Source organism: Protopterus annectens, chromosome 6.part0 (genome assembly GCF_019279795.1).
Source record: "Protopterus annectens isolate FY-2018-M chromosome 6.part0, PAN1.0, whole genome shotgun sequence".
Classification (NCBI taxonomy): domain Eukaryota; kingdom Metazoa; phylum Chordata; order Ceratodontiformes; family Protopteridae; genus Protopterus; species Protopterus annectens.
The window spans coordinates 1,606,880,514-1,606,893,220 of NC_056737.1; the positions used below are offsets into that span (position 1 = coordinate 1,606,880,514).

Below are 12,707 nucleotides of genomic sequence, written 5' to 3' on the forward strand. Positions count from 1 at the left end.
TCTACAAGTCACATTCAAGAACGGTTACTTCTGAAATCAAAATGCTCATTACATTACAGTACTTTAATACAAATGCCCAATTCCATTAATTCCACTACTGAAATCAAATTTTACTTTACTACTTTATCACAAAGTATAACCAAATAAATATCTGGTTATATGGAACAATATAGAAAAAAATTACCATCTCCATGAAGCACAGAAACAAAGCCCTGACTTCAACCTAAAAGTCCCTGCACTAGGCATTGCAGCCAACAGGTGAAGGTGAAACTGAGCATCTGATTTCAGCTTGCCCAACCCGGAAGAGAGACAGGTGGTCTGGCTTGCTGAAATACCAGTACTTACTGGAATGGGAGGTGTACAGAATGCAGTATATGGAACAGAGATGTGTGCCTGTCTCAGACAAACCATGTCTGTGCAGTAGCCTTCCATTGGTTGCTGAGGAGTGTGCATGCCCCAAGGGAAGGAATATAAGCTTTTTTGTCTATAAGCTCACACATCAGTTGCCAAAGGAGGGGTTAAGGCCCTTAAACAAATATTGCTATCTTGATGTTGGCCACCTATCACTGCCCACAGACAGCAAATGGTACAGCTGGGTAACAAGAGAGCAGGTGGTCACCAGACAATGGAGGAAAAAAAACATAACAAAAATGAAAAATAAATGTTAAAGTGTATACCAATTTATATATTTCATAAAGATAAGAAAACAAAATAAACTCAGAGTGATGACACTTACATAGGTGTACTCTCTTCTGCATGATGTCCAGGAGGTCGTACAACTGCAAATCCATTCTGCAAAATAAATAAATAAATAAACAAACAAAATATGTCAGCATTGAAACTTTGCATTAAATATTTTAACTGTATTTGGTACTAGACTTATTCACATATCTGCAAATACTACGGAATACTCCACAAACATTCTGTGTCTGCCGAAAGTGCTGCAGCTACTTCCAGCAAAGCTACTACCAGTCTTCCATATTTTCCCCCAAGTACTTTACGTACCTATAAATATATAATGATACTCGCATTCCAACATTTTTTGGTAAATCATTGCCAATGGCCAACATCACTCTTTATGACTCTGTCATAATGACAGCTACATTTTTCTTTTAATTACATTCCATAACCTGCCTAGGATTATGCATCATACCACACCATCTCACAAAAGGCTTGGTTCGTCAAGGGCATCACCACTGTTTAGTCCTTCTTGTAAAATAAAGCCTCTCACCAACACAGTAGGCATTCTTTGCATGTCTTTCTCTCAATGAAAGGCATGCAGGAATTTACATACATTATGCCAGGTGAAATCCATTACACAACTGAACTGATAACTGGATCCATAATGTCCTCACACACTGTGTTGCATGACTGTAAGTGCAAGTATGATTGCACTCCATCCTCTTTCTTGGTTCTGTCCAGCTTGCATTTAGCCCTCTGGTCACTCTTCTAGCAAAGTGACTTTACATTTTCCTATAAACACTGACTGTAGATCACATGTAATAAATTTATCCTAAGTTCTAAGACCTGTGCTAGTTCCTCAGCAAGTATTAAAAATGATACTAGACTAAAATAAAAATAAGTAGGACTAAACTACACAATACATCGCATGGAAACTTACTTTTAAATAATTTCTCACTAAACACAGCTTCTCCTATAGACTACTCTTGTTATCCAACTATTTTAACCCCAATGCCTTTTTTGTTTTCCTTCTGTATAATGCTGGGTCAACATCCTTGCTTATGTTACAGGACCAGACAACATGGATATGCAATTTCCAAATGTCTCTGGGGCCAGCTTGGTAGATTTCAGCATCCTAAGGCAAAGCTGCAATCATCTCATGTTCTCAGACAACCAGCTAATCATTAAAGAAAACAACACAATATGTGACAGATGTAAATACACAACTTCCTTGAAAGCAAAAATCTCACATACAAATGAGACTTTCAAGAATACCCACACTACATCCCCCACACACATTGCTCACCACTCACACAGATTGTTTTAGGCGTTTAAAAGAAATTTTCCCACATCTCAAAGACCTCCAAAACCACCTAATGGCAACACTGCTCCTCAGCATTCACTAAAGCACACCCCAAAAGCAACACCAAACATGTCATATAAGACTAAACCCAATCGTCCCCCAACAGCAAAGCCCATAAGGCAAGTATATACTGTACATAATACTCTAGTCACTGGGGGACTTCATTGTGCAGCATACACACATGTCCCCCTCCCCCCACTAGGTTAAAAAAGTAGAAAATAACAGTTAATTGCCTATCTAGAGACAGGATCTGCAATATCAAGCGCACATTCAAGTTACTACATCCTAGGTGCTAATATGATTCTGTCATAGTCCATGTGGGTGTAAATGACCTGAGACATACCTCACAGGACTATATGAAAAGAGAAACAATGGCTCTCTTGGAACATCAGACACAAGCACAAATCTTGCACTGAGCGGCATTCTGCCTTCACTAAGAATGATGTCATAGTATGAACACAAAACAACTGATTGAAATAACTGCCTTAGTTTCTGGTGTCACTCCAGGGTATCCAATATCTGCCAGCATGAGAGGACTCCTCTATAGATTAGGAAATGCACATTGCCTCAAATTCACAGGCACAACGCTTCCTGGACTTTATTAACACAAACACCTTGGAAGAGAGAGAGCACGCTCCAACCAGAGGACTCACCAACATAGGAGAGTATTGCACCTCCCCTGGTCACATCCTCACTAGTCAGGTTGGATCACACAGCTGTCTCATTTGAAGTAATAATCAACCTAGAAAATCCAGCTAAACCAGTAACGGTTAGGAAATATTCAAAGGCAAACTATATCCTATTAAAAGACAGTTTGTCAAAATTTAAGGCTCCTGCCAACTCAGAGAACACAGCTACCTAAGCAGAATCTCTATACAAATGTGTGAATGGCTGAATAGAAGCTGCAGTACCCACTATAAACAAGCCTAAAATAAACACTAAAAACAAATCCCATTGGTGAAATCCTCACCTAAACAAGGTATATAATAAAAGAAGAAAACTTGTGGCCAACATCTGGAAGAGCAATTTTCTTAAAGGCAAGTGCTCTGTTATACAACTAAACAAGAAACTTAAGGGGTCTAATTAAGTCCAACAAGGCCATCTACAAGGTCAGGATAGCCTCACAAGCTAAGGATAATCAGAAGGCCTTCTTCAGCAGTGTCCGGAAACAAAGAGGTAATGTACAGCAGTGTGCTGAACTGGTGGTGAATGGTACCTCCTTAAATGATCAATGTGACGCAGCAAATCTACTGGCTGATAAATTTGGCTCAAACTTCACACTCACTACCAACGGAAATGCCATCCAACATACTTCTCTCAGCTGTCAGCAGAGACCAGATGCTGTCAGCACTTGCTAAAGCCAAAAAGACCACCTCCATGGGTCCCAGCAACATATCCAGTTGCCTCCTGAACAGTCTAAAACATGACCTATCATGGCCACTTGAGGTATTCTTCAACTACAGCCTTAAAACAGGCTATGTTCCAAGTGAATGGAGGAATTCAACAACTATTCCCCTCCTCAAGGGCAGACCATCAATTGACACAGGAAACTACAGACCCATCAAAGGATCATAGAAGGTTACTAGGCTAATGATCCTAGGGCCCTTACAAGCCTAGCCAAGTTCAACCCCTTTTTTCCATGATCAGCACCTACTGCCCCTGTCTAAGAGGGACACAGGTGGAAGCTCAGGGTGAATTTACGGTTATCCATCCAATCGTTCAGATCACATTTGGAGAGAGCCAATGAGGTGCTCTGTTTGACATGAAGTGGAAGTCTGTTCCAAAGGTGTGGTAACCTCTGGGAGACAAATCTGTCCTTTCATCAGGTTCTATTAATGTGACATACCAGGTTAAGGTCTTTAGAGTGAGTAACTCGTGTATCATTTGACTTATGGAGATGAAGCATTTCCAATAAAGTAGGGTCAGAGATTGCCTTGTATGCAAGGCAGAGATCGCCTCTGAGTAGTCTGTATGAAACAGTGATTTCAGATGATCCACATAATAAAGATCCTGAAGACCTTGAATTTTCCTAGTGAGGAACCTTTGTGGTGTCTCCAATTGCTGCAGGTACACTGTACTCAATTATGGCCTGATGAGGGAAGAGTACAGGGAGGTTATAACTTACTTTTTTTGGAGGCAATGCCCTTACTTATGAGATGAGCAATATAGAATGCCCTTCTTACCACTGTGGAGACATGGTGGTCAAAGGTAAGGTTGCTGTCAACCAGTGTACCCAGGTCTCTCACTACTGAGTGCATACTTAAGGTGTTGCTATAGATGTGGTATGTACCAGGAACATCACCCTTACTGAAAGGGATGATAATACATTTTTTTGCACTGAGTTTAAGGCTATGACACTGGCACCAATTATTTGTTTGTGTAAATCCCTCCTGTAGGATTTTGACATCCTTTGGAGATTCTATGGCCTACCCCAGTTTGCAGTCATCAGCAAACTTTGTCAGCCGCAGACATTTAGTTTTTGCTTGTACTTCAGAGAAATAGATTCCAAACAGTGCAAGTCCAAGGACTTATCCCTGTGGAACACAACTGGTTACAGGGCTCCTGCTGGAGGTGGATTTCCCTATTTTGACTATATGAGTTCTATCAGTGAGCCATTTAGCAACCCAACTAAAGATATAAGGGTTGATACCTAGCTGGGTAAGTTTATCAATGATGCCTGAGTGGGGGATAGTGTCAAATGCCTTGGTTAAGTCTTGGTAGGCTGCATGCACAGATTTTCTCTCGTCCATGGCCTTGGTGACTGTCTCAAAGTCGTCCACTAGGTTTAACAGCCCTGATCTCCCTTTGACAAATCCAAACTGAGTAGGGTCAAGTGTTTGGAGATTACTTATATCTTTGTTGATAAGGTCCATGATGATTCGCTCCATGGTCTTGCAGTTAAGGCTGGTCAGGCTAATAGGTCTAAAATTCCTGCAGTCAGCTGAAGCACCACCTTTGTGTAAGGGAATAACGCTGGCAGTTTTCCATTCAGCTAAGACAAAGCCGGTGCTTAGACTATGACTGAAAAGAGTACCCACTGGCTGCTAATTCTTGTAGGAGCCCATGTAGGACGCAGCCTAGGATGCTATCAGGTCCCATAGATCTTGTGTTTTTGGACTTGAAGAGGGCATTTATGACCTGTTCTTTAGAGATACAAGGTAGGGGACAGGTGGAAGGGTATGTCATGGGGTACATGTGGCAGGGAAAGAGGAGTGAAGTTTTCACAGAACTTGCCGGCCAACAGGTTAGCTATGTCCACAGGCTCAATATACGTGGTATCATTAACTACCAATTCGGCACAAAACTGGGCCTTTCCTTTTAGGTTAACGATGTAACTACAGAATGGCTTATGGTTGTCTTTAGTTGAGGAACCTAATTGGGATTCATAGTTTGTTTTGGAGAACTTAACAAGAAGTCTTATTTGCCTGTTTAAACTGAGGGGGGACTGTTTCCAGTTTAGGTGTTGCTCCCTCTTTAGCAATCTTTTCCTCTTATTGTAAAGCCCATTAATTGCAGTTGTCCACCAGGCAGGTTTACTCTTCCTTGAGGAGCTTGTTCTAATCCTACCAGGTATGGCGGAGTCAATGCAGTTACACAGATGTTTATATACAGCATCACCAGTTCCATCTGAGTGGGGAGGTGCAGTGAAGCTACTTATACCATTCAGTAAGAGGTTCTAATCTGCTTTGGAGAAGTATTTTTAGTTTAGTTGCTGCTGGGGAGCAGGTGTGATAGTTTCTTCAAATGAGACTGATTTTTGGTCAGATCTCACCAGGGATGTGGTCCCCCATACTGCTAAGCACCAAATCTAAGATGTTGGCATCCCTTGTGGGGGTGTCAACCAGCTGGTCTAGGGCACTGGAGTTAACGAAGTTGAAGAACCTTTGGGCAAGTGAGTTTGAGCACAAGTAATTTACCCGGTCAATGGATGTGTAGTTAAAGTCACCCCAAACCATGGTGTTCAGATGCATCTTGATAGACTCAGGTAGATCCAAAAGGTGTGGGTGTCCTGATTCATGGAGGGGGTCCTGCAGATGGCAATGACTTGAATAGGTGTCCTACCAACAGTTAATTGCACTTGAAGTATCTCCAGGAAATCATACTGTTCAACCGATCTAGAGATGTATTTATCTTTAATGAATATTGATATATTGCCTCCTTTAGTTTTCACAACTCCAGTTTGTGGACTGAATGTGTGGAAGGAGGTGTAACCCAGTATGGTTGGGGGTGCTCTCCACAGACTTGAACCAGGTCTCCATGACTGCACAAATGTCTGTGTCTTCCGAGGTAAGAACTGTTTCCAGTGAGTGCAACTTTGTGTTAAGACTCCTAGCATTTAGCAGCATAACCTTGAGGTTGTTTTTAGATGGAGTTTTTACATCGAGAATTTTGTCTTTGAGACACTGCCTAAAAAAGGCACTATGGGAGTAGTAACAGCCTTAGCCAGTATCTGAAATCCCAGGGGTGACAGATGAAGACCATCTCTGGCAAAATATCAAGGTCTACTGATCATGTCACCCCAGGCTGACATAGACTAGATCCCCTTAGAATGACACCAGAAGCTAAGCCAATTATTGAATTCAATAATTTTTTGTTTGTAGTGAGGCATCATCCTAGGTGAAGGTAAAATGCTGCTTAAGGCTAGGGACATACCTGCCTGAGACACAATCCAAGAGCTCAGTCATGTCTCTGTTCATACAGTCCAGAGAGGTATGTCTCAAGTCGTTCACACCAACATGGACTATGATGGAGTCATAACAGTACCTGTTGTTGAGAGACTTGAGTGCATGTGTGATATAGTGGATCCTGGCACCTGACAGACAGCTGACCATGACCTTCCCCTTATCCAGCCTGGTGAGAGGGACATCTGTGTGTCTCACGATGGAATCACCTACGGCTAATATTTTTGGTTTTGTGTTTTGCCTTAAGGGCTTGATAGGTGAGACACTGTTGCATGAGCTATTATGTGTATTATGTTCTGCATAAAAAGTGTTGTGTGTAGCATGCTTGTGTTTGTGTTTGGGATGTCTCTGGTGTTTAGGTATGTTTCTGCTGAGGACCTCTGCATATGTAGGTATGTGTGATGTGTGTTTGGTTGTAGTAAGAGATGAGGTGTGCATGCTGATGACCAGCTCATTGTTATATGTACTGACTGGTGTATGAGAGAGCATGGACTCAATGTTCTTAAAATAGTTGCATCTGTCACATGTTGAGTTTGTGCGGACTAGGAGTAGAGGGTTGTCTGTAAACATAAGGCAATTGCTACACTGTCTCAGGATGCCCATGTCAAGCAAGCTGAATGGAGAAACGTCTGTGCCAACTGCCAGACAAAGCTTTTGTTTCTATACTTCGTTTTAAATGGTTACACTTTTTGAGTAGTGATTCATAGTGACATGAGTTACTTATCATAGTTTGAAGAGATCCTTGTTTGTTCTATTAAGTTTCTGAATAATAACGTCAGCCACACCATAACAGACTAACTATAATTAAGGTACAATATTGTCTGGCAACACAACATTAGCTTGCATTACTGCTGGGACACACTCCAAACTCAGTGTCTACTCCCTAATTAATACTGGAAAAGCTGACCTGTAGAACTTGCTCGAAATTCATGTATTCTAACCCTTCTGTTGCATTTTGTTACTTTCACTGTAGCCCAGCAATCTGAGGATTTAGCAGTCTTAATGCATGTAGGACAAACATAAGACACTACTACTACATCTGTCTTAAGGCACATGGACAATAAAAGGACTGAATTATAGACTGACTCACAGAAGTCTACAAGCATCCACAACAGTGTCATCTGACTTCTAGTTGTAAAAGACTTGCCTGCCTAGCACAGACAGAAAAATTACAGCTGGCAGTAAGGTGCTGTCCACCTAAACAGGACTGGTTAATCACCATCATCATCAACCCCCTTTTTCTTATTTTCTAGAGGGGACAGGATTGTCACATCATGATTAATATGATTAAACTGTTGCTGTCATGAAAAAAAGTTTGATGGGGTAGTAGCATTCACATTTTCATACTTTACTTGCTACATAATTTTTGTAAGCATTTGGCATCAGGAGACTACCTAGAACAAGACATGTAACTGGAGAAATACTGCAATTCACAAAGGTTAATTCAAAGTAAGTTAACACAAGCAAAGAACTCTTGACAATTTAGGCAGTTAACCCTAGGCATATAGTACTATCTGTCTAAAAGGCAGCACATGAAGAAAGAATGTCGAAAGATTCAGCTGCAATAATGCCAGTGAATTTACTCATGAGCAGTGCCAGCAGATTACCCTGGGAAGTCTTTGTAATGATGCCCTGTGGATAAAAAGGCTGCACAGCAGCACATCTGTCATGCGTATTGAAACTCAAAACTGCTGGATAAGGGAATGCCACCAAGAAAAGACACCACAGCTATAGGATTCATCTTTTAGCACAGCCTGAAGACAATGAGTCTTTCTCCAACTCCTTTCAAAGGTGACAAAAAAAACTGCTCTAGAAACACTTCTTGTAGGTAAAGATGGACAAACAAGACAAAAGAAAACAGATGAGGAAATGCACAAAACTTCGACAACTAAATGGAAGTAGTAATGTTTCAAACATGCATACACACACACACACACACACACACACACACACACATGCAAAGAACTTTAGTCTTTATACCTTCAGTTCCCCAGAAGCAACTTTAAAGACCAGCTCAATGACGCAGCCCACAGCTAAGCGTGCAGCACTGGATGAATGTGCTTCATTCCAAATTGTGTCACTATCCACCTAAACAAAAGGAGGAGATCATTAGTGATTAAAAAGGCAAAAATAGCACCAACATGTGATGAAAAATACAATTACTAACTTTCCCAGCATCACAAACGTAGCACATGCATACTCAATAAAATCAGTTACTTATGAAAAGGCAGTCCTCTACAGGTAACTACTGGAATTTTTTTTCTGACTCCCCAGCCTCAGAGTAACTTTGAGATTTCATAGGTTCATAGGTAGGTACTAGGCTATCGGCCCAAGACCCTACGTAAGCCTAGCCAACAAGGTTTCCTGGCTTACGCCACCCAAGATAGTTATTTTCCTGTGCCACTGTCGAGTAGAGAGACAGAAGTGATCCCCGGGGTGTATTTCCTATTTCCCATCCACTCATTAAGATTTTTCTTGAAGAGTGCTAATGAAGAACTTTGCTTGACATAGATGGGTAGCCTGTTCCAGAGTATGGGAAGTCTCTGGGACAGGAATCTATCCCTCCAGCATGTCCTGTTTATTGTGGTGACAAGGTTTAGGCCCCTAGCGCGTGTAACTTGGACGGATTGGGATTTCTTTAGGTGTAGCATGTCCAACAGCTCTGGGTTTGACATAGCTTTATATGTTAGGCAGAGATCACCTCGGAGTAGGCGATATGCTATGGAGAAAAGTTGGAGCTTTTTGAGGTGGTCAGTGTAGGGCATTTGTTTGAGGCCAGTAATCCCTTTGTGGGGTACTTCTGTGGCCTTTCCAGCTGCTGCAGATGTCTTGTGAGGTACATTCCAAAAGGGGCGTTGTACTCTATAATGGGTCTAATGAGTGTCGAGGAGAAGGGAACAACAACCTCTTTTTTCCTGGATGAGAACCCTTTTATGATGAGGTGTGCCATGTAGGACTTCCTGACTACTGTGGCGATATGACTATCAAAGGAGAGACTACTGTCCACCTGGGTCCCAAGGTCTCTTATCACACATTCAGTGTTAAGTAGATGGCTGTCTATGTGGTAGTTCATGGGTACAGAGTTTTTCCCAAAGGCGATGACACTGCACTTTTTGGCAATGAGCTTGAGGCCATGGCTCTGACACCAGGCATCTGTCTCAGCGAGGCCCTTCTGTAGGATGTCCAAATCATTTGGGGACTTGACTATGGCTCCTAGTTTGCAGTCATCTGCGAACTTCATTAGCCAGAGGCCTTCTGTGTTAGCCTGTACTTCAGAGAAGTAGATAACAAACAGGAGAGGTCCCAGGACGGAACCCTGTGGTACTCCACTTGTCACTGCTTTGAGGTCAGATTTGGAGTCTGCAACTTTTACAGTGTGGGTTCTGTCAGTGAGCCAGTTGGCAACCCAACTTGTGATGGAGGGATTTATACCTAGTTTAGTGAGTTTAGCTATAATTCCACAATGGGGGATGGTGTCGAAAGCCTTGACGAGGTCAAGATAGGCTGTGTGAACCACCTTACCCTCATCTACGGCTTTGGTGACTGCCTCAAAGAAGTCGATCAGGTTCAGGAGGCATGATCTGCCTTGCACAAACCCAAACTGGGTGAGATACAGAGTTTGGAAGCTACCAATGTCTTTGTTTATGAGTTCCATGATGACACGTTCCATAGCCTTCCAGACCAGGCTCATCAGGCTAATAGGTCGATAGTTCCCGGGATCAGTGGTGGCTCACCCTTTGTGGAGTGGGATAACTGTTGCTGTGCGCCATTCAGTGGGCACAAAGCCTGATGCAAGGCTATTATTGAACATGGTGCTTAAGTGGGGAGCCAATTCGTTATAAAATGTGTGTAAAACGCAGCCTGGGATGTTGTCCGGTCCCATGGATGCTGTGTTTTTGGCTTCAGAGAGTGCAGCTTTTACCTGCGTAGTTATGATTACAGGGACTCTGTATTCTTCCTGTATAGATATGGGCCCTTTAGGGGGTGGGGGGGTAAAGTTAGCATTGAAGCTATCTGCCAGGATGTTGGCAATATCAGTTGGTTCTGTAATTTTCATGCCGTTGTGCTGTAACTCAGAGCAGATCTGGGTGTTGCCATCGACATTCTTGACATAACTATAGAATGCTTTGCGGTTGTCTCAAACTTCAGTGCTCAGGGGCATATGCATTTCATGTCATGATTTTCACATAAGGGATGTACTCAGCCTCTGTGCTTCCCACTTTGATCCTCATGTATTCAGTAAGAACGTCATAAACAATTAAAAACACAAGAATATATACGTATGTACATATATGCACACACACACACACACACACACACACACACACACACACACACACACACACACACACACACATTTATTATATATATATATATATATATATCTAGATCAAAGTTTTGGAATCTCAAAACATGAAAAAAAATCAAACAATTTAAACTCACGTTTTGCAGGGGGAAAGCCCCCATGCACTCCCCCAGACCCCCTGCTACTTAAATATACCAACTTGGAAATCGCACTACAGTGAAGAGAATGGTAAAGTTCCCATTCTAAAATGTACGGCAATCTCCACTGACAAGTGTCAAGAATCCAAAACTCATGTAGCCGAAACCCCACATTACCGAAAGAACAGAAGCGCAAAATTCAAAATCCTGATGTTAAGGGATTTTGAGTTAGTGCTTCAGGTGTTGTGGTTCAGGTAAGTATGTGTGTGTAAGTGCGTGTCGTGACTGTGGTGTGTGTGTGTGTCTGTGAGGGGCTGTAGTGTGTGTGTGAGTGTGTGTCTGTGAGGGGCTGTAATGTGTGGGTGTGAGTTTGCCTTGTGTGTATGTTTGCGCAATCTTGGAGTTAGAATACTAAAGTAGGGGGGTGTGGGGGGCACAGGCCCCACATGGGGGGTGCAGCTTATCTTTAGTGTAGAGTGGTTTGTTTGGTTATGGGGGGAGGCTGTGAGTATGTTTGTGTGTGCTGTATGTATGTAGTACTTTAGCGATTTTGAATTTCGCGCATTTAACATTTTGGTAATGTGGGTTTTGGGCTTGTAGTCTCTGTATTTTGGGCTTCCGGATTGTGTAATTTCGGGATTCAGTAGTGAATCCATATATATTTATATATACATATACACACACACACACACATATATATATATATATATATATATATATATATATATATATATATATATATATATGTATATATATATATATATATATATATATATATATATATATATATATACATATATATATATATATATATATATATATATATATATATATATATATATATATATATATATATGTATGTATGTATATGTATGTATATGTATGTATATATATATATATATATATATATATATATATATATGTATGTATATATATATATATATATATATATATATATATATATATGTATGTGTGTATATATATATATATATATATATACATATATATATATATACATATACATATGTAAACTTGGAAGATTTAAAGGGAAAAAACATCCATGAATGCTGGATGGAGAGAAAGTCTGTGCACTGGGGCAGCGAGAAGGTAGGTAATATGAATTTAGGGTATATATGTATATATATATATATATATATATATATATGTATATATATATATATATATATATATATATATATATATGTATATATATATGTATATATATATATATATATATATATATATATATATATATATATATATATGTATATATATATATATATATATATATATATATATGTATATATATATATATGTATATATATATGTATATATATATATATATATATATATATATATATATATATATATATATATATATATGTGTGTGTGTATATATATATATATATATATGTGTTTTGTTTTTGTTGGTTTAATAAATTTGATGTGTTAAAAATTTTTATAAAAAAAATAAATATTTTTTATAAAAATGTGGGGGGTGTATTTTTATAAGCTTAGCTATTATGTCATGGGGTAAT

The 12,707-nt window shown here is 40.2% G+C and overlaps 1 protein-coding gene across 6 annotated transcripts in view; it reads right to left on the reverse strand.

Annotated features, from left to right (window-relative positions):
- Positions 1 to 12,707, reverse strand: part of HDAC4 (histone deacetylase 4) — a 3,124,471-nt gene that overhangs the window by 653,278 nt on the left and 2,458,486 nt on the right. For all 6 annotated transcript variants that reach the window (XM_044075061.1, XM_044075057.1, XM_044075060.1 and 3 more), the window contains 2 exons: positions 8,707 to 8,814; positions 737 to 792 (listed from right to left, as the gene is read on the reverse strand). In XM_044075061.1, coding sequence (XP_043930996.1) covers positions 737 to 792; positions 8,707 to 8,814 — 164 coding nt within the window. The remainder of the gene's footprint in view (positions 1 to 736; positions 793 to 8,706; positions 8,815 to 12,707) is intronic.